Raw genomic sequence first — 18,956 nt, 5'->3', positions numbered from 1 at the left:
CCCCATCCAGCCTGGCCTTGGAACATGTCCACGAATGGGGCAGCTTCATCTTCTCTGGGCAACCTGTGCCAGGGCCTCCAAACCCTCATTGTAAAATATTTCCTCCATATATCTAACCTAAATTTCCTCTCTTACAGTCTGAAGCCATTCCCCCTTGTCCTGTCACTACAGTTCCTGATGCAGAGTCTCTCTCTGACTTCCCTGTAAGGCTCCTTCAGACACTTGAAGTTGCTGTGAGGTCTCTACACAACCTTCTCTTCTCCAGGCTGAACAGCCACAACTTTCTTGTCCTGTCTCCATAGGGGAGGTGCTCCAGTCCTCTTACTGACACTGAACCGTGCCATAAATCAAATCCCTCCTGATGGGAGAGAATTTTCTAAAAGTCCTTGCAAGGCGTTTCAAAGATAAACCAAGACTTTTCCTGGAGTTTCAGTGTTGCCGCATAGTTGTTTATTAAGTCTTATCAGAGGAACAGAGCCACTTGCGTGACCCAGGTACAGCATAGAGCACAGAAAGCAGGAGAGAAGTCTAATTATCAAGATTTACATGGCCTTTTAAAGATAATTTAACCAATAGTTACTAAAAATGTATATTATTTTCACTTTCCTACCAATTATTCAGTAACATGGGCAGGAACTGCGGAATTCTCTATCCAATCATTCCAAACTACTTTTACTGCAAAACATGGAGTAGTAGAAGAAGAAAAAGAAGGTTTAGAGAACAACAACAATCCTCCATTTTGATATTTTTTACTCTTACCTATTTACTACAAAGAGAAGCCCAAAACCTCTAAATTTTTCACCCTGTGACAGTCTTACACAGTAGTTGCGGGAGCTTGGGGTGGGTCGGACGGTCGGGACGGACGGAGATCTCTGAAGTCAGATCTTGGAACATGCGGTTTATTGCAAAGGGCGTAGGTATAGGGGCACTGCTTAGAGCTGCCAGACTCAGCTCGGAGCAGGCCCAAGAGAGCAAGAGAGTAAGCGGGTAAGTAACGAGAGAGAGAGAGAGTGAGAGGAATGAGAGTGAAAAAGAAGTGATGAAGTCCTGGTTACAATACAATAAATCATCTTCTGTACTGAATATTCTAATTGTCACTAACCAATCTAATACAAGATACAAATCCTATAGCATTTACATACAGCCTATAAGAGTTCTTATATTACCATAGAGTGTTACATCTTAACTTCTAAAAACTACTCTTTGGACCCCTTCTGCTGAGCTAGTAGGGTCTGCTCTGACCCTTGGACCTGCCTGCAAGCAGAGGGTATTGTTCCATCAAGAGGGGATTACCTTCAGTCGGCCATACCATTGTTTTCCAGTTGTTCAGTAACTAAGACTTGGTATTTCAAAAATGGCTTTCATTTCACTGTCGCCTGTAGTTTTCATATTCCCAAAATCTTTTGTGAGGCAATCATATTTATAAGGCTTTCCTGTTTCATCTTCCCCAACAAGTAGTCTATCACCTAAGTCACACCACCGTATTTTCTAGTTCTTGTCTGATTGTTGGTAATTTTTCCCAAGGTTGGAGGTTAAAACAGTGTTGTTCAGGGGGGTAAGAACCCTTAAAAACTGGCAGAGAAATATTCTCGGCACTCTGGGTTCCTACATCTTACCAACTTTGTGGTTTCCTCTGAACTTGGTCCAACATTTCCATGTCTTTCTTTATATTGGGGCATACTGTACACAGTATTTCAGATGGGGTCTCAAAAGAGCGTAGTAGAGCAGCAGAATCCCCTGTCCAAAGGAAGGAGAAACTGTGAGCATCTTTGTGCTCTTAAAAACAGTCAGTGACAAAGATAATGTTCTAAGTTCTCTAGAGGTTCCCCCCCTTAATATCTTACGACTTTCTCTCCAAAGTTGATAATATATTCTATTTTACCCACAGCATTTAGAAACTGATAAATCCATGCATCCTTTTGGTTTTACAGACTTGAGGGTGTTGGTTTATTCTGTGGGTTGATGTACAGTACTCTGCAGATGGAAATGACAATGTGTTCCTTGTACTGCTTGCTCTCACTTTTATAGGTCAGACTGGGATGGTGAGCAAAGTACTTTGTGCCAAAATGTTATTTGCACTTGGCAGCTTATGGTGGGAAAGTTGAAAGTAAAGTTGTTAGAATACATCTTAAAATAAATTTTAATTTTAAAAAATCTTTGATGGCAAATGGATAGTCCCAGGTAAATTGTTTCTATTACCTTACTGTTTTCAATGTTTCCATAATAGCTGGGTAATTGCCTTTAGTGTTTTCCCAGTTCAGTGCTAAGCAGTTCCAGTTAGACACTCCAAGTCTGATCTTTCAGGTATTAGGAAGTTAGTGAGAGCTAACCTGTTAAGACTACCTTCTTTCATTGTGGCTGCTTGAGACGATAAAGGGTTCAGAGATCAGCCTTTGGAAAGGAACCACCAGCATTTAATGGGTGGGATGTTGTCTTTTCAAATCAAACTAGTATAAGTAGCCTCTGTTACCTCCATAAGGTTGTGTATTTTATAGTGTTATGCAGTCTAGGCAGTGATCCCCACAGTAAGATGTTTGCTTAACTTTCATCTGTGATTGTGGCTCTGTTCATCATGGTGGCTTGAGTTACAGTTGAGATATGAGAGTTTAGAACAAAATACTTCTTAAGCAAAGAGATGCTGTTCTATTGCAGTTGACCAGTACTGAGGCAATGGCTGCACCTCCGTAAAATGCCATTTCAACTTCCATGAGATGCCAGCTGATCTCTGAAAATGTAAAGTTTGTGACTGAAGAAAACCTTCTTAAAAGCTAATGAGCAATGCCTAAGTGATATTAAGGAAACTTTCCTGCCTGATCATTCAGGAGCCACTGTGGGAGTCAAATTTTTGTGAACGAAGCCTCTCCAGGGCAGGTGGCTCCAGTGAAGCAAAGAGTGCTGTTTGACTCCTTGGACATGCCTACAGTCATGGTGGCAGACAAGTTTTCCTTTCAGCCTCAAGCTTGGGTTTTTTGTAGCAGAGTGTCAGATGTCTGGTTCCTTTCAGCACTTTAATCATAACATAATAACAGCTTGAACTGATGCTTCTGGGGATTGACCCTGAACCAAGAAATCCCTGGGCTTTTATATAATCCCTGGGCATATATGTCTGTGCACCCATTCTGTAACTGCTGCCTTTATGTACAGCATTATTCAAAGTAACAAGTATAACAAAGCTAACAGGATTACCAGGGTAGAGTACAACATTATAGATTCCTGTGAACAAATACTTAAATGATTACCAATATAAAATTACAATCAACTGGTTGACCATCCACTACTTGTTTGATGTGAGAATGGTGTATCCAGTTTCCTTACCTAAAACTTAACAGCAAAGAGTATATGACAGTGTATGGTCCCTCCTATTTAAGTTCCAATTTGGATTTTCCTGAAAATACCTTAATTAATCCTTCCTCTCTAGGTTGTACGTCATGTAGCTGTATTTTATTTTATTTATCATTTATTACTTTGTGTGAAGTGGTCTCCAACCATTTATTTTCTAAGAGGCTGGTCTGAGGTATAATTTTCTGCCCAAATACTATTCCTGTTGATGACCACTCTAGAGGTTGGTGAGAGTTATGTCCAATATCTCGCTATCCCATAGTACTACTCCTAAACTCCAGGCCATTTTAAATCTACCTGACTACAAGTTTGAGCAGTTTTATTATTTCTTTGTTTCACAGGAGCCTTTGGTATGAGCTGGACAGTGTACTAGAGCAATTTCTCTTGTAAGCTTGCTAGCTTCCAGCACCACTTGTATTTCAGTTCCATTAGATACATTCTTTTCTGCCAAGGTAAAGAACTCTGGTTCTTTCCATAGCACAGAGATTGTATGACACTCTTCAAAAGCATATTTAGAATTAGTATAGTCACTCATTAATTACATCCCCACCAGGCTGCTCTTCCTAACGCAGGTCAATTCAGTTCCTTGGGCATTCACTAAGGGTTGTAAAGGTTCTGCTTCAGGTGCCTCAAAGTTTTTCATCCCTGTGTAGGCTGTGTGTCATTTTCCGTTCATGTATGAAGATCCATTGGAGAATGGGATTAGATCCAAGTTCTCTAGAGATTGATCATGCGTATCTCCCTGTAGGTGGCTGGAGTGAAACACTACCTGAGCACATCATGATGCAGCTCACTATTGAAGGGAACAGGAAATAAAGTTGCTGGATTAAAAAAAAAATCTCAAAATAATATGTATATTTAAAATAATTTATTCACAACTATATGCTCTCTGTGGGGATGATGCTTGTGAAGCATGTTTAAGAATCATGTCCACTTAATGTACACATAGTTGTTGGGTGACTCAGACCTAAGTCTGCTCCTTTTCATGGTAATTGCTGTTGCTGCTATTGCTTTTGACATAGGAATTATTCCCTGCTGCTACAGCATCCAGTTGAGTTGAGTAATGACTCAGGGCAGCGATGTGGATATAGGTTTTGAGTAAGGACTTCACAAGCTCCATAAGCCTGTCTTCTCATGCAAAAATAGTTCAAAAGGCCTTGGAGTAATCTGGCAATCCCAATGCCAGAGCAAAAGCTAAAACTCCTTTTAATAGCTTGGAAAGCTTTTTCTGTTTCTGGACCCCACTGCACAGGCTCCACATCCTCTGTCTTGGTAGTGTTAAGGAATCCATTCAGTGCTGGCAGCTCAGAGGCAGCTGCAGTGCCAGCTGCAGATGGAGCTCTGGAGGCATGAGGCAACTGCCGACCCTTTGCCCAACAAAACGGCACAGGGACCTGTGGCACAGCCAAGCAAATGGATGCTCTGAGACACTGCAGGAGTTGACGAGACCCAAACTTTCCCACACTTAGACTGGCAAGAGGACTTAGACTTGTTTGGGGTCCCTTCTCGGAGGCACCATCTTGAGCTGCCATTTTACTGCACTGTGATGAAATTATTTTAAGGATTGATATAACTGAAACTGTGCTATGGGAAACCTAGGGTCAAGCTGCTGAGGAAACTCAGTCTGACTATGGGAGTGTGGAGCATGGAGCTGCCAAGGGGCCTTGGTCCCAGCTCAGGTGGTGCGAGTGATAGCCGGAGTGGCTCCTGGGTGGTCTGACAGGGAAGTTTCCTTAGCAGTACTCTCTGCCAATGATTTACTGAGCTGCTTTACCCCGGTATATCCAGAGTCTGCCATATCTTTCTACCTCTAAGAAATCCTCACAACTGTTCTTTTTTTGTTACTGGTTGAGTAACCACAGCCTGGTTACCATATCCTGGACTTTTTCTGGGTCTCCTAATCTTTGTCCTTTTGTTAATATAAATCCTAAATGTTTTACTTTCTGACACCACGGCTGAAGCTTACAGAGATGCATAGTGGCCTTTTCCTTCTAAAGCAGTGCATAGACAAATAGTATCTTTCGATCTTCATATGCCTTGCTGGCAAGTAACAAATCATCTACATATTGTACAAGTATCAATTCACATGGTAGTTTTATACCTTATTGCATTGTAGTAGGTGTCAAAATTCTCTGCATGTTTAATAGACCTAACTGTCTACCTCCTGAAGACCGCAACAGAACTTTAAAGCATTTTCTTATATCTACTTTTTTTTTTTTTCTTAATTAACGGAAGTTTTTTCCTTTTCTTTTTGCTGAAGAGGCAATATAAAGTCTTAGGCAACAAAACACCAGTTCCCTGCTCAGACAGGACCCTTTGCATATCTTTGTCCTGGATGAAAATGAAACTGTGTCCTCCAAGTTAATATAAATAACATTGTTTTGAAAAGTAAAAAGATTTCCTGCTGCTGTGACTGTGCTGCTAACCTGGGTCACACAGGCGATGCTTGCCATTTATGGATAACACCAAATATTCTTGAGACAACAACTGTTCTCTTTATTCTAGAGAAAGTAATTTACCTCTTACCTATGTAAAAATCCTCTTACCTATATAAATGTATATGTCTAAAATATGCATTAATAAATATGCTTTAAAACCATACACAAAATTACCACCATTATAAGCAAGTACTAGTCTACAGAAAATCTCACATTTGTACAAAACGTGCTGGAGAACTGCTGCTGGAGAACCGGTTCTTGGCATGGTACTTCAAACTGACACCCTGACAATCCATCCAAATAGCTACAACCAAATCTGAATTCACAAAAAGGATAACTTTTCTGTAAAAAAGGACACAAATAGCACACATTTTGAAGACGAGCATTTCTCACAAGCAAGTTTTTTGAAGGGAATCCATGTGCACCTAATAGCAGCACACCAGAGTGAACAATTACTTCAGCTGGTGTTTTCTGTGCTCTCCAGAAATATGTTTTGTCTGTGAACCAATTGCCTATTTACTTTCAAACGAAGAAAATACTTTTACAACCCCACAAAAAAGATAGTAAATGAACTCTTAGGTTAAAATATCTTGAAAGAATCACCATATGTTAAAATGCTGTCTATAATGTGCATGTAGTGGCATGAATCATTACTGTAAGAGTTTGGGTTGCTGCACTTCGGGTTTTGGGGATTTTTTAAATATGAACAACCTTGCTATCAGTCTTGCTCTCTGAACCAGGTTTAGCTAAGCCTTTAAGTTACCCCAGTATTCACAAAATAAAGTCACAGAGACTTAAGGTTAGAAAAGCCCTCCAAGATCATCAAGTCCTACTATTAAGCCAGCACCACCATGTTCACCACTCAACGCTGTCCTCAAGTGCCACAGTAGTGGTAGTAGTGGTAGTCCTTTTGAGGGCTACCAGGTATGGTGATTCCACCACTTCTTTGGTAAGCCTGTTCCAGTACCTAACTACCTTTCAGTGAGGAAATTTAGCCGACCTAAACCTCCTCTGGTACAACTTGAGGCTGTTTCCTCTTGTCCTGTCCCTTCCTTGTTCTCTGGGAGCAAAGCCTGACCCTCACCTGGCTGCACCCTCCTGTCAGGGAGTTGTGGAGAACAAAAAGGTTCCCCCTGAGCCTGCTTTTCGCCAGGCTGAGCCCCTGCAGCTCCCTCAGCTGCTTCTGGTGCTCCAGACCCTTCCCCAACTCCATTCCCTTCTCTATACACACTCCAGCATCTACACTGAGGTTGCAAGGAGCCCAAAACTGACCCCAGGACTGGAGGTGTGTCTTGGTTTGAAAGACAGGTGTCTGCCAAGGAAGGCAGAAGCCTCTCTTGGAATGGCAGATGCAACCCCCCTTCCCTCCGAGTTACTATAATTTTGAAATCAAGGGGGCTTTTAGGCAAAGATGTGGGAAATAGGAATAACAGTTCTTTACTATTATATATATATGTGTATAACCAGTCAAACAAACAACAGTAACTATGGCAGTAACAGCAAACAATCACAAACCCAGTGCCAGCCTTCTCGGCTGTCAGGCCCTTTCCCCTCGGGTGCAGTTCCGCTCGCAGCCGGCAGGGGCGCTGGCGGCTCCCGGTGAGCAGGGCAGGTGCGATGGTTCCCCCGCGGCTGCAGGGGGCGCTCCGGAGCGAGCTCGGGGAGCACGCGGCACCGGTGGCCTGGGATCCCGGGGAGGGATGGGACAAAGGCTTCACAAAGCCCTGGGCAGCTGATCTCGGTGTCCGGCTGGACCCTCGGGAACAGCAGGCTGAAACGGCAGGCTCGAATGGCAGGGCCGAGCACAAATCCCGGGTGGCAGACGCAATGTATCCAAATGGGGAACCCCCCGGAAGTCTGGGCAGGCAGGTTGAGCACGGCTACAACGTAGCGAAGGCTCGAAGCCACGGCGGGGCAGGGCGGCCATGGCCCCACTCCGAGCGGGGCAGGGAGGGCGGCTTTGGGATCCCGGTGCTTTCCAGCACAAGGAAAAGCAGCCGAAGAAAGCAGACTCCTCTCTGTCCGAAAGCCGGAGACCTAACTGCCCACACACCCAGGTGAAACAAAAAAAGCAGCCACGTCTTTTGTTTTTCTTAAGCACCCAGCCATTTGTTCCCCTAGCAACGTGGGGGGGGGGGGGGGGGATTTCTTTAACAGAAAAAAAAAAACCAACCAAAAAAACCAGGAGAGCTCCTAAAACCCCAACAAGGTGCCTCACCAGTGCCCAGCACAGAGGGACATTCACTGCCCTGGGCCCGTGGCAACACCACTGCATGTACAGGCCAGGTGTCCTCGGCCTTCTTGACCACCTGGGCACGCCAGTGTTCAACCACTGTTGACTAGCACCCCCAGGGCCTTTCTACCAGGTAGCTTTCCAGCCACTCTGCCCTAAGCCTGTACCTCTGTGTGAGGTTGTGGTGACCCAAGGCAGGACCAGCCACCCCCAGCCAGCCAGTGCCACAGGACTTCTTGGACTTTGTTAGGCGCAAGGTCAGTGCCAATTCACAGCCTGAAAACACTGAAGCTACTTGCATTAGGTGTATTCCTCAACAGCAGTGGTGTAATATATTGCATTGAGATGGCTTTTTATTTGTGCCAAATGTATTGCAGCTGAAGAACTTGTGTAACAATACATATATGCATTAGTTGAATACTGAAAGATTTGAGAAAAGTTAATACATAATTTTATTCTAAGATCTTTCTAGTTGCTGCTTGGATAATACCATGCAGAGCTATAGCAGGTGATCTCAGGGGTCTGACTTCCTTTTGCTTTGTTATTCCATTCCTCAGAGAGTGTTCTATTTGGAACCAAACTCACAGTGAGACTGAAGGGCTGAATTCAGACTCCAGTGGAGTTTGCAGGTTTGAGTTCAGTCATATAACCTGCCACTTCCTTTTAGTCCTGTAGCTACTTGAGAGAATGTCAACATTTCAGCCTTTGCCAGTAGAGCTTCCTAAATTTTGAGAACTCTGGTTGCTGATCTGCTGCTCCAGTGGGTTGAGAAGTTTGGTGCCCATGTCTGATCCATGACATGAAAGAGGAGAAATTTAGATTAGGTATTGGGAAGTGAGGGCTGTGAGGGTGGAGAGGCCCTGGCACAGGTTGCCCAGGAAAGTTGTGGCTGCCCCATCCCTGGAAGTGTCCAAGGCCAGGCTGGACGGGGCTTGGAGCAACCGGGTCTAGTGGAAGGTGTCCCTGCCCATGGCAGGGGCTGGATGGGCTGTAAGGTCCTTTCCAACCCAAACCACACTAGGATAATGTGGTTAGGATCCTCAAACTGGGGCTCAGCACACCAAGGGCTTTTGGATCATGTGCTCAGGTGATGCCTTAATGAACCTAGAAATAAAACAACACACCCCTGAGATAATATTAGTATAGGAGGTAACACAATGGCTGGTCTGCATTGGAGGTCTCTAGGGGCAGATAGGGAAAAATGTCCACAAAATGCCCACTTCCCATTGGGTGAATACAGTTTTAAAAGTTTGGCAAATTAGCATGATTGACAAAAATCACCAATTAGATTGAAGTCTATAGAACTTAGGTCAAAGTAACAAAGTGCTTATAAAGCTTGGGTTATAAGATATCTATGTAACCTTAATATCAATATAACCCGAATCATGACTTTTTATCAATATAACCTGAAGAGTATCAATATAAGAATATAAGCTGAAGTATAGCCTTCTGTAGTTATATAGCCTGAATCACAGCTTTTACTTATGTAGCCTGAATCATAACTCCTATACCTATAACCTGATGCTTATATAACCTGAATCATAACTTTTGATACCCATATAATCTAATATGAATAACTTTTTATACAATGTAATGGCTAGTATATAGTTAACTAGTTGCTTATGTGCAGAATAGAGAAAAAGAGAAAAAGAGAAAGAAAGAAACAAACAAACAAAAACTTACCAGGTGTATAGTTTTAGAGATAGATAAGTGTAGTACTAATGAGAAATTGGCAAGCCAAAGCCAATTAGCCACAAAACAAAGAATTTAGGCCGGTTAAGCCCAGATGGACTGAAGAGCATCGCAACTGCGCATGCCCCAAAGACAAAGTTGAAAAGTTCAAGTGTGAAGAAGACTCTAGAAGCCTTCATCAAAGACCCCCGCAGACCCCCGAACTGGGGAAGTGTATGCACAGTGCAAAGAATTAGCTAATAACCATGAGATCATGCTATGTAAATTAGTTCCGGCACGTATGTGATGATGCTGTAATGACATAGCAACATTAAATAAAATTTACTGTATAAATATACCACAGCACTTGATGAAGGCAGGTGAGTTAGGAGGAAAAATCCCCCCTCACCACCTGCGCTGCAATAAACAAATACCTGCTCTATAGACATCAGTCTATGGGGATTTATTTCCAGCCTATCTTTCAGGCATCAAGATACATAAGAGGTGATGCTATTTCCCCTGGTTCAACCCTCTCTGAATCCTGCCCTCCCCCTTAGATGGGAACTAAACATTGTTTATGAAAATGTGTCTCGAAGAGCTGTTTTTCAGCCTTGGTTCCCAGAAAGAAGCAAGATAGGATAGGGGGCCTTGGAATGTGTTTTGGTTTTCTGCCTAGGGAAAAGGTAGGGAAAATACTGGGAAAACTAGCCACAGATACAACAATAGGCTACAAAGCTACAAATATATATGTAAAGAATGCAGAGAATAGATAAAAAAGGCAAAAATAATTCGGCATCACAGTCAGCGATGTTTACTTCAGCACAAAAGGCAGCAAGCAGCCACAGCCAGTTTTTGTGCAACTGTCAAAGAACTTGATAAGGGAAAGGAATATTGGGTGGTTAAGGAAATCAGTGTGAGACTCATTTTTGAGTAAGCCCCCTCTGAAGAGCTGGTGGTATCTTTTGCTGTCACTCACTGATCTGATCCTTGACTATTACTGGTACCTACTTAGCTTCTCTGGTTGGCATCAACATTGGAGGACAAGGAATTCAGGCTGATATTTGTCTGTCCTTGACAGCTGTGTGCCAGTTCTAAATGCACCATTGCTGCCACCAATTTGTCCCCCTGTGGTTGCCAGGAGATGATTCAGAGGAGTTAATGTAATGTAAGGAGCTCTGGCTTTGCTCTTTGTCAGTGTTTGTCAGCTTCCCTGAATCACTGAGAGAAGCAGGTAACACCAGGGGTTAGGCTCTTTCTTTGGACTGAAACCCTCCCCACTAACTATTGAGGAGGCTGATCAGCCTTTGTGATCACATTTAATGAGTTGTTCAGTAGTCGACACCCACTGAGAAAGTCTGAGAGCCAGGGTCAATACAATTTACATGCCAGTCTCCCACTTAAAAAGAGTGTTTATATAATTTGTTTAAGTGAAAAAAGCTCCCCTGCTCTCTTTTTGGGGTGATTGCACTGCTCAGACAAGCATGCAAGATCTGTTGTGCCAAAACCCCTGATTTTTTAAAACATTTTTTTTCTTTCCTTATTTTAAGTTGTTACTAAGGATACTCTGTATGGATCTCCAAGAGCAATATTAGAAATGATTCCTGACTTACGGCATTTGCCGCCACTGTTATTTTGATATTTTGCATGAGCAAAAAATTGAGATTAACAAATGGTTCAGCCAGCAGAGATCAGAATCTAAGATTCTACTCTTTCATCTGGACAGTTGCCCTTTACTGAGCTGAAGTAGAGGTGAATCCACTCAGACCTGTGATTTACTCATTTGGGCTGCCCACCAAAACATCTGACAAGACAGCCTTTGTTCCTTTATTGTTGAGTAACCTCTAGTTGTTTTTCTCCCTCCTTACTGCTATAAACAATAATTTCATGTTTGCAGTCAAAAATAATAGTAAAATTGCTTTCTCCTAACTTCTAGCAACAGAACAAGTAACCTGATTGCTCAGAGAGGGATGGCATATACCCCATTAGCAGAAGTCTAAGCTGACTTCTGCATTTACATCAATTACTGCAAGTGGTTTACTCACCAGAGGAAAGAGTCTCTTGCATACCTAAATGGAGTCCTATTAGTAAGGGAAATATTTCTTTATCTTTGTGTTATACCTTGGAGAACTAATCCAAAGCAGAAGTAAATACGTTGTAAAAATATGTATCTAAGGAGAACTTTCTTCAGGCATGGAAGCACTGTCTGTAGAATGGTTGTTTTTCTATTGTTATAATTTCACTTTCATAAATCTACTCTCAACTCCCCAGTGACCACAATAAATAAGAAGAATACTGTATTTTCAAAGGAGGTGGAGAAGACAACTATCTTGAAAACTGCTTTGAAAACTTTATGACTTTAGGCTACAAGGACATCTCTTTGGTTTTTTTTTTCTTTTTAAGAGCAAATTCTTTAGAATTAAGTAGGTTTCATGAGCAACTGTCGCAATGACCGCCACCGACCACTGCGCAGGCTAGCTCCTGCAGTATGCGACAGGAATGGGGAGCAGCTGGAGGCTCTTGGCTTTAAAGCTGTTCCTCAGGAGTTCAGCTCTGCCCAGGGGAGCTGAAGCTCCAGGCACAGTGGCTGTCAGCAGTCCAGACGAGGGAGAGGATAAAAAGTAGCAAGGAGGCTTGCCACACGGGATAATCCAACTTTATTGGAGGCAACTCCCAGGAGACAAGCCTCCAACAGCTCCAGGGAGCCTCTTACAAAGGGAGGTGTTACAATGGGGATGGCTTAACTGGGGACCAATAGAAATCTCTAAGGGAGGGCTATGGACGAGGATAGACATTTCCTTGGGCCAATAGCCTCAAGGGGAGGAGGGAAAGGGATCACATGCCCCAATGGGGCATCAAGGTTTAGGGGATTTCCAAAGGGGGAGGTATCTAGAGGGGTAGGGTCTCGGGGGATTGACAAGGACCATATAAGGGTAAATTGGGAGGTTTCAGATGATGGACACTGGACCTTCGGGAACAACAGGAGGGGTTTGGGTGATTGATAGGGAAAGAGCTAGAACAAGGGGAGGAGAACAATCATGTAGGGAGCACCGGGGGAGCGGCTTGGGTCTGGGGCAAACCAGCTGGGAGTAGGAGTGGGGAAGGTAGGGATGAACCATTGGGGTACAGAAAACTTATATAAAAATACAATAAAGGTATCGCATCACCACAAGCAACTGTGCTACAGTCTGCTCTGTGTGTGTCTGTGACAAAGGCAAGAATACATAAAGTAAGGGAAAGGATTCCTGAATTTGCTGGGGTGATGTTGAGTGGTGAGCAAAAGCAGAAAAAGTAGTTTTTACAAAGATTCGATGGGGTGTTCAAAAGGAAGTTGTAAAGAACTTTCCTAAGCCTTGCATCAAGGTCTGGGCTCACTTCTGCTCCAATTTTGAGTATGGTTTGAAATTTTAAGGGAGTTTGTTTTATCCTAAGATTATCTAATTCTTCTCCTTACATGCAGATGTCAGAGATGGGTAGAGAACTGTCGAAGGGCAGATTTAGAAGATAAAACTCCAGATCAACTCAACAAGCATTACAGATTGTGTGCTAAACATTTTGAGACTTCTATGATATGCAGAAGTGTAAGTAAAAACAAGCATTTGTTTGCTGCATCTTGCAAAATGGGACTGACATTTTTCACCAGAATGCTGCCTTTTAATCTTTGAGCTCCTGGGTAACTGGAAAATTAATCTCTTAGTCTTAATTGGGGTCACTGTCATTGTCTGGGGCTCCACACAGGCTCACAGACATTGGAAATGAAAATGAACAGTTGGAGGCGAGAGAAAAAGCAGTGCCCCTGCTGGTTTAAGGTGTTTGTTGAACACTGGCCCTCACTCCAGTGCTTTCCTCATGCTTGTTTTGTTTCACTAGAGGTTACAATATTATGTAAGTTTATTTGATGTAAGTTTGCATATCTCTAATTATTTAAACTTATTAATGTCCTGTTACTGAAGTGTGTACATGGTGTGATTTGGTTAAATTACACTCTGCTCTGGCCACAAGATTTAAATACTCTTTACATCTGTCAAGCTTTAATTTCCTGTTACGTTTTTTCTGGCTAAAATCAAAGCACTGTTTTTGTTAATGAAATAATAGCTTTCAATTCTCTTTGTCAACAAGATAGTATGATTTTAACAGCTTGCATAACAGTAGGAAAGGATAGACTTGGGACTTTGTATCAAATTTTAATTTCTAGGCTGAATTTCACTCTGGTACATAGGCAAAACCAGTCTTTTAGTTTTGAAGGATAATTAAAATATGCAGGTCAAACTCTGAAGTCCTGGTGGTATTACATGTGATGGGGTCTCTAATTAGCCAGCATCCCAGAAACAAATGAAAATTTGAAGTAATTATGACTCTGAAAGAAGCTCTATGAAACTTGGTTTGTTTGAAATGTTGTTCAGTCTAATGACAGATGACGTCAGTTACAATTTTGTGCTTAATGGAAATTAGCCAGTATTTATAACAAAGGTTTACAGTATATCCAAATTACAAAATTCTACTTAAAGTATTTTTTTTAACTGGAAGCATTTGTATGATCATCTAGAAGTCTTTTCTTCTTTTTGTTTATTCATAGATAAATTTTCGTTCCATATGATCTTTCACAGTGGTGTTTTGTGGACTTCGTAGTTCTACAAAAAGAAGCAATTGAACGTTTTCACAATTAAATGTTTCTGGAATTGTGAAATAAGTGATAAAACCCAAAACACAATAGTAACAAAATGTTTCCTTCCTGATGCATAAATGTCTTTTTATCCAGAATGTTTATTTTTAAAAAACCATAATATTGCAGTAAATTAAAATTATTGCATCCAGGGTCTTTGATATGAAGATAATGGGGAGGAAAAAAAGCATTTGCAGTTCGGGTTGGAGTTTTCTGTAGTATCTGTCTACTTCTCACTTTCAGTGTTCTCTTGATATCCCTGAAATGTGAGTTGCTTAGCTTGCTCTTTGGTAACATCAGAAAGTCAAAGTACTTTAGAATAATAAAATAAAGGAGAAAAGAAGGAGAGAAAAAAAAAGGCACAGTGTCTGAAATTTCTCAAAGAATTCCCTAATCTAGATGTCTGTCTTCTTACAGAGCCCATACAGAACTGTGTTACGGGATAATGCTGTGCCAACTATATTTGATCTTACAAGTCACCTGAACAATCCCCACAGCAGACATAGGAAAAGGATAAAAGAGCTGGTAAATTTTTAATGTAAAATTATTGGTTTATTATTAAAAGAAAAAAAGGCAAGTAAGTTAATGTGAAACTTTTACACAAAAATATCAAATAATAATATTTAGTGCTTGAGTGTTTGTATTTTCTATGCTGCCTATTCATGTATCTCTTTTTGTTGATTATAAGTTAAATGCATGACAAAAATTTTATCTACTAAGGAAGTTGTTAAGAAATAATCTGGAAAATTAAATATGTTGATCTAGAGCTGATTCTTTCATCCAAATCAAATGTATAGTTTTCTTTTTCTTGTTACTTCAGTGCCAACTGAACACAACTGATGCATGATACTCCAAAATTCTTGCTGCATATTGATTGTGATCTTCGGTTCACACATTTAACTTCTGAAATCTGAATCAATTCAGACATGCTTGTTTTAGCTTATTGTTCTGAAAAGATGATCCATGGATAAAACCAAGATTGAGAAATTTTTTTTTGGGATTGTGTCTTGTGTGTCATTTAGGGAGAAAGTGTCCCTGTGGTTATAAGTATACTGACAACTAGGGGGAATTCCACTCATAATCTCTGTTTATGCTTGAAAAATTGCAGACAATTTCTAAGTACTACTTTGTGAGTTTGGTTGCATCTGTTGACTGAAAATGGAGTTAAATATAGTTCTATCTACTGACAGTACATTATCAAATTGCAGTAGAGTCTATTTACTAATAATTATACATATTGAAGAACCTCCTAATACAACTGTTCTCATGTAGTTAGTAGATACATGTCATGGCAGCAATAAACTACCTCAAGAAACTTCCTGGTCTTGGAGTTTCTAGCACTTTTTGGCAAATGTTAACTGGTCTTATCTACAGTATTCGTATCTGATCTTGATGTGTTAATATTTTAAGGTCACGTGTTAGACATTGTCATCAATATAAGTTATTTTTGTTTGTTTTTTTAAGAGTGAAGATGAAATAAGAACATTGAAGCAGCAAAAGAGTAAGTGGTCAAAATAATTGAGATAATAACTTTATTTGCTAAGGCTGACAAAGTAATGAAGGACTTATAACTATTAGTTTATATATATCAGGAGGATAACTGAGTTCCTTCTTGATTCAGCCAGCCAGTCTAAATTTTTTCCAAAGTACTCATTCACTTTTAAACTGGAAACATTATCCTCTGGACTCTGGTAACTTAAAGATAATGAGTAAGTAAATGTTATGTTTTATTTTTGACACAGTATTTCTCATTTTGTAGTTGATGAAGCTTTTGAAGGAAAACAGGCAACTCAAGAATCAAATGAAAACAATGAGCAAAGTACTGTCTCGGAGGAAGGAGGGGAAGAACAAGAGGAAAAAGCTGTCCCCTTAACACTGGAAGAAAGAGAAAACAAAGATTACCTTAAATCATTATTTGAAATTTTGATCCTAATGGGTAAACAAAATATTCCATTGGATGGCCATAATGTTGATGAACTTCCAGAAGGTATTTTTACTTCCGATAACTTTCAGGCTCTACTGGAATATAGAATAAACAGTGGTGATGAAGTTCTGAGGAAACGATTTGAGATGACTGCAGTCAACCTTGAGTATTGTTCAAAAAGTCAGCAGAAACAAATGCTTGAGATCTGTGAAAACTGTGTTAGAGAGGAGACACTGAGGGAAGTAAGAGACTCACACTTCTTTTCTATTGTTACCGATGAAGTAGTAGACATAGCAGGAGAGGAACATTTGCCAGTGTTGGTCAGGTTCATTGATGATTCTCACAATCTAAGAGAAGAATTCATTGGGTTTTTACCATATGAGGCTGATCCTGAAATTTTAGCTGTTAAGTTCCATGCGACTATTACTGAAAAGTGGGGTCTAAACATGGAGTACTGTCGGGGTCAAGCCTACATCGTCTCCAGTGGGTTTGCTTCTAAAATGAAAGTTGTGGCTACAAGACTCTTGGAAAAGTATCCACAAGCTGTGTATACACTGTGTTCCTCATGTGCCTTAAATGTTTGGCTGGCAAAATCTGTTCCTGTTGTTGGTGTTTCCATTGCATTAGGAACAATTGAAGAAGTTTGCTGTCTTTTTAATCAGTCTCCACAATTACTAGTAGAACTGGACAACACAATTTCTGTTCTTTTTCAGGACAATGAGGAGAAGGGTAATGAGTTGAAGAAGATCTGCCGTTCTCAGTGGACAGGCAGGCATGATACTTTTGAGGTTTTAGTGGACCTCCTGCAAGCATTGGTACTGTGCTTGGATACTGTGAGCAGTGACTTGTCTGTCAGGTGGAACAACTTCATTGTCGGTCGAGCATTTGTACTTTCAAGTGCATTAACAGATTTTGATTTCATTGTCACTATTGTAATTATGAAAAATGTTCTGTCTTTTACAAGAGCATTTGGAAAAAATCTCCAGGGACAAACATCAGATGTGTTCTTTGCAGCTGGCAGTTTAACAGCAGTATTGCACTCTCTGAATGAAGTGATGGAGAATATTGAAGTTTACCATGAATTTTGGTTTGAGGAAGCAACAAATTTGGCTACAAAACTGGATGTACAAATTAAACTCCCAGGAAAATTTCGCAGGGCACAACAGGGGAACTTCGACCCTGATACGACATCAGAAAATTATTACAAAGAAATCCTAAGTGTCCCGACAGTAGAGCATATTATTCAAGAATTAAAAGATATTTTCTCAGAACAACATTTAAAAGCTCTTAAATGTTTGTCGTTAGTGCCCTCAGTCATGGGACAGCTCAAATTCAATACGTCTGAGGAGCATCATGCTGACATGTTCAAAAATGACTTGCCCAATCCAGACACACTTTCTGCTGAGCTTCACTGTTGGAGAATCAAGTGGAAGCACAGAGGAAAAGATATTGAACTTCCAGCTACTATTTATGAAGCACTTCACTTGCCCGACATAAAGTTTTTCCCTAATGTTTATGCATTGCTTAAAGTCTTGTGCTTACTTCCAGTGATGAAGGTGGAGAATGAAAAATACGGAATAGGGCGAAAGCGCTTAAAGGCATACCTGAAAAACACCTTGACAGAGCAAAGGTCAAGCAACCTTGCTTTGCTGAACATAAACTTTGACATAAAACATGACTTAGATTTGATGGTGGACACTTACATTAAACTCTACCCGGATAAAGTGGAATTTCAAGACTATATTCCTTCAAACAATTCTGAAGTAACAGATGATGCCTAAATTTTTAAGCTCTAATTGATCTATTGAAACAGCTTGTTCTTAATTAAGTTTCAAAGCTGGGGAAAAAAAATGTTGAAATCTTAAAAAATCACTGCAATTGTGTTTCCATTTTAGGCCTTGGACTGAACAAGCTGTGGTCAATGACCTAAATTATGTGTTGTAAGTCCATACTAAATGTGTTTGGCAAACAAAATCAAGGCTGACACAAGCCCGTGCTCTTGGCAGAGGTGCTTTCTACATCTGATTGGCTTAACTAGGTGCTCGTTTACTCTATTGCATTGTGGAAAAAGTACATTATGATTGTAGATCTGATGGGGCTGTTACATATTCACTGATGAATTAGGATAAGAAAGAAACTCAAAATATTAAAAAGAGTATAATCTATTTCAGTTCTGTTACTTAGGATTTTTAAAAAAACCCCAAACGTTTAAGAAAGTCCTTGATGTATATTTAAGTGGCATTTTGGAGAGTGGATTCAGCTATTGCATGATCCCCATGCTGTGGACAGGTCTCGGTGTAAAGTGAATGTCAGTGATATAGGGGTACGTTTATGGTTTTGTTGGAAGAGTCAACCTCTTTAATCTCTTGATGACTGTTTACATTCCTTTGTGTCAGACACAAAACTTTTTTTCTTTAGGCTTAACAGGCATGGCAGGAGTATTTAAATTCCTAAAAGACACAAAAAACTTAAAATTTATTTCACAAACATTTAAATCTGTTTGCCCCGACTCTGACGCAAACCCATGCATCTTATAGTATGTTTATTTGTAAACTCACTCTGGAAAGATTAAAATAAGAGTGTGTTGTTTGTCTAGGAGTAAGATTGAAAATATTGCTGTTATTTTTGGTGAGAATGAAACATTTTTGTACAGTTTATTGAAATTTAAAATAAAATGTGAATTGCTTTTTA

The 18,956-nt window shown here is 40.6% G+C and overlaps 1 protein-coding gene across 4 annotated transcripts in view; it reads left to right on the top strand.

Annotated features, from left to right (window-relative positions):
- THAP12 (THAP domain containing 12) overlaps positions 1–18,956 on the top strand; it is a 20,872-nt gene extending 1,916 nt beyond the window's left edge. For all 4 annotated transcript variants that reach the window (XM_048294031.1, XM_048294033.1, XM_048294032.1 and 1 more), the window contains 4 exons: positions 13,139–13,259; positions 14,759–14,866; positions 15,806–15,842; positions 16,101–18,956. In XM_048294031.1, coding sequence (XP_048149988.1) covers positions 13,139–13,259; positions 14,759–14,866; positions 15,806–15,842; positions 16,101–18,046 — 2,212 coding nt within the window. In that variant the 3' untranslated portion in view covers positions 18,047–18,956. The remainder of the gene's footprint in view (positions 1–13,138; positions 13,260–14,758; positions 14,867–15,805; positions 15,843–16,100) is intronic.

This window comes from Corvus hawaiiensis, chromosome 2, assembly GCF_020740725.1.
Source record: "Corvus hawaiiensis isolate bCorHaw1 chromosome 2, bCorHaw1.pri.cur, whole genome shotgun sequence".
Taxonomy (NCBI): Eukaryota; Metazoa; Chordata; class Aves; order Passeriformes; family Corvidae; genus Corvus; species Corvus hawaiiensis.
The sequence above is the reverse complement of the archived record's forward strand: the minus strand, read 5'-3'. Positions and strand labels throughout refer to the sequence as shown.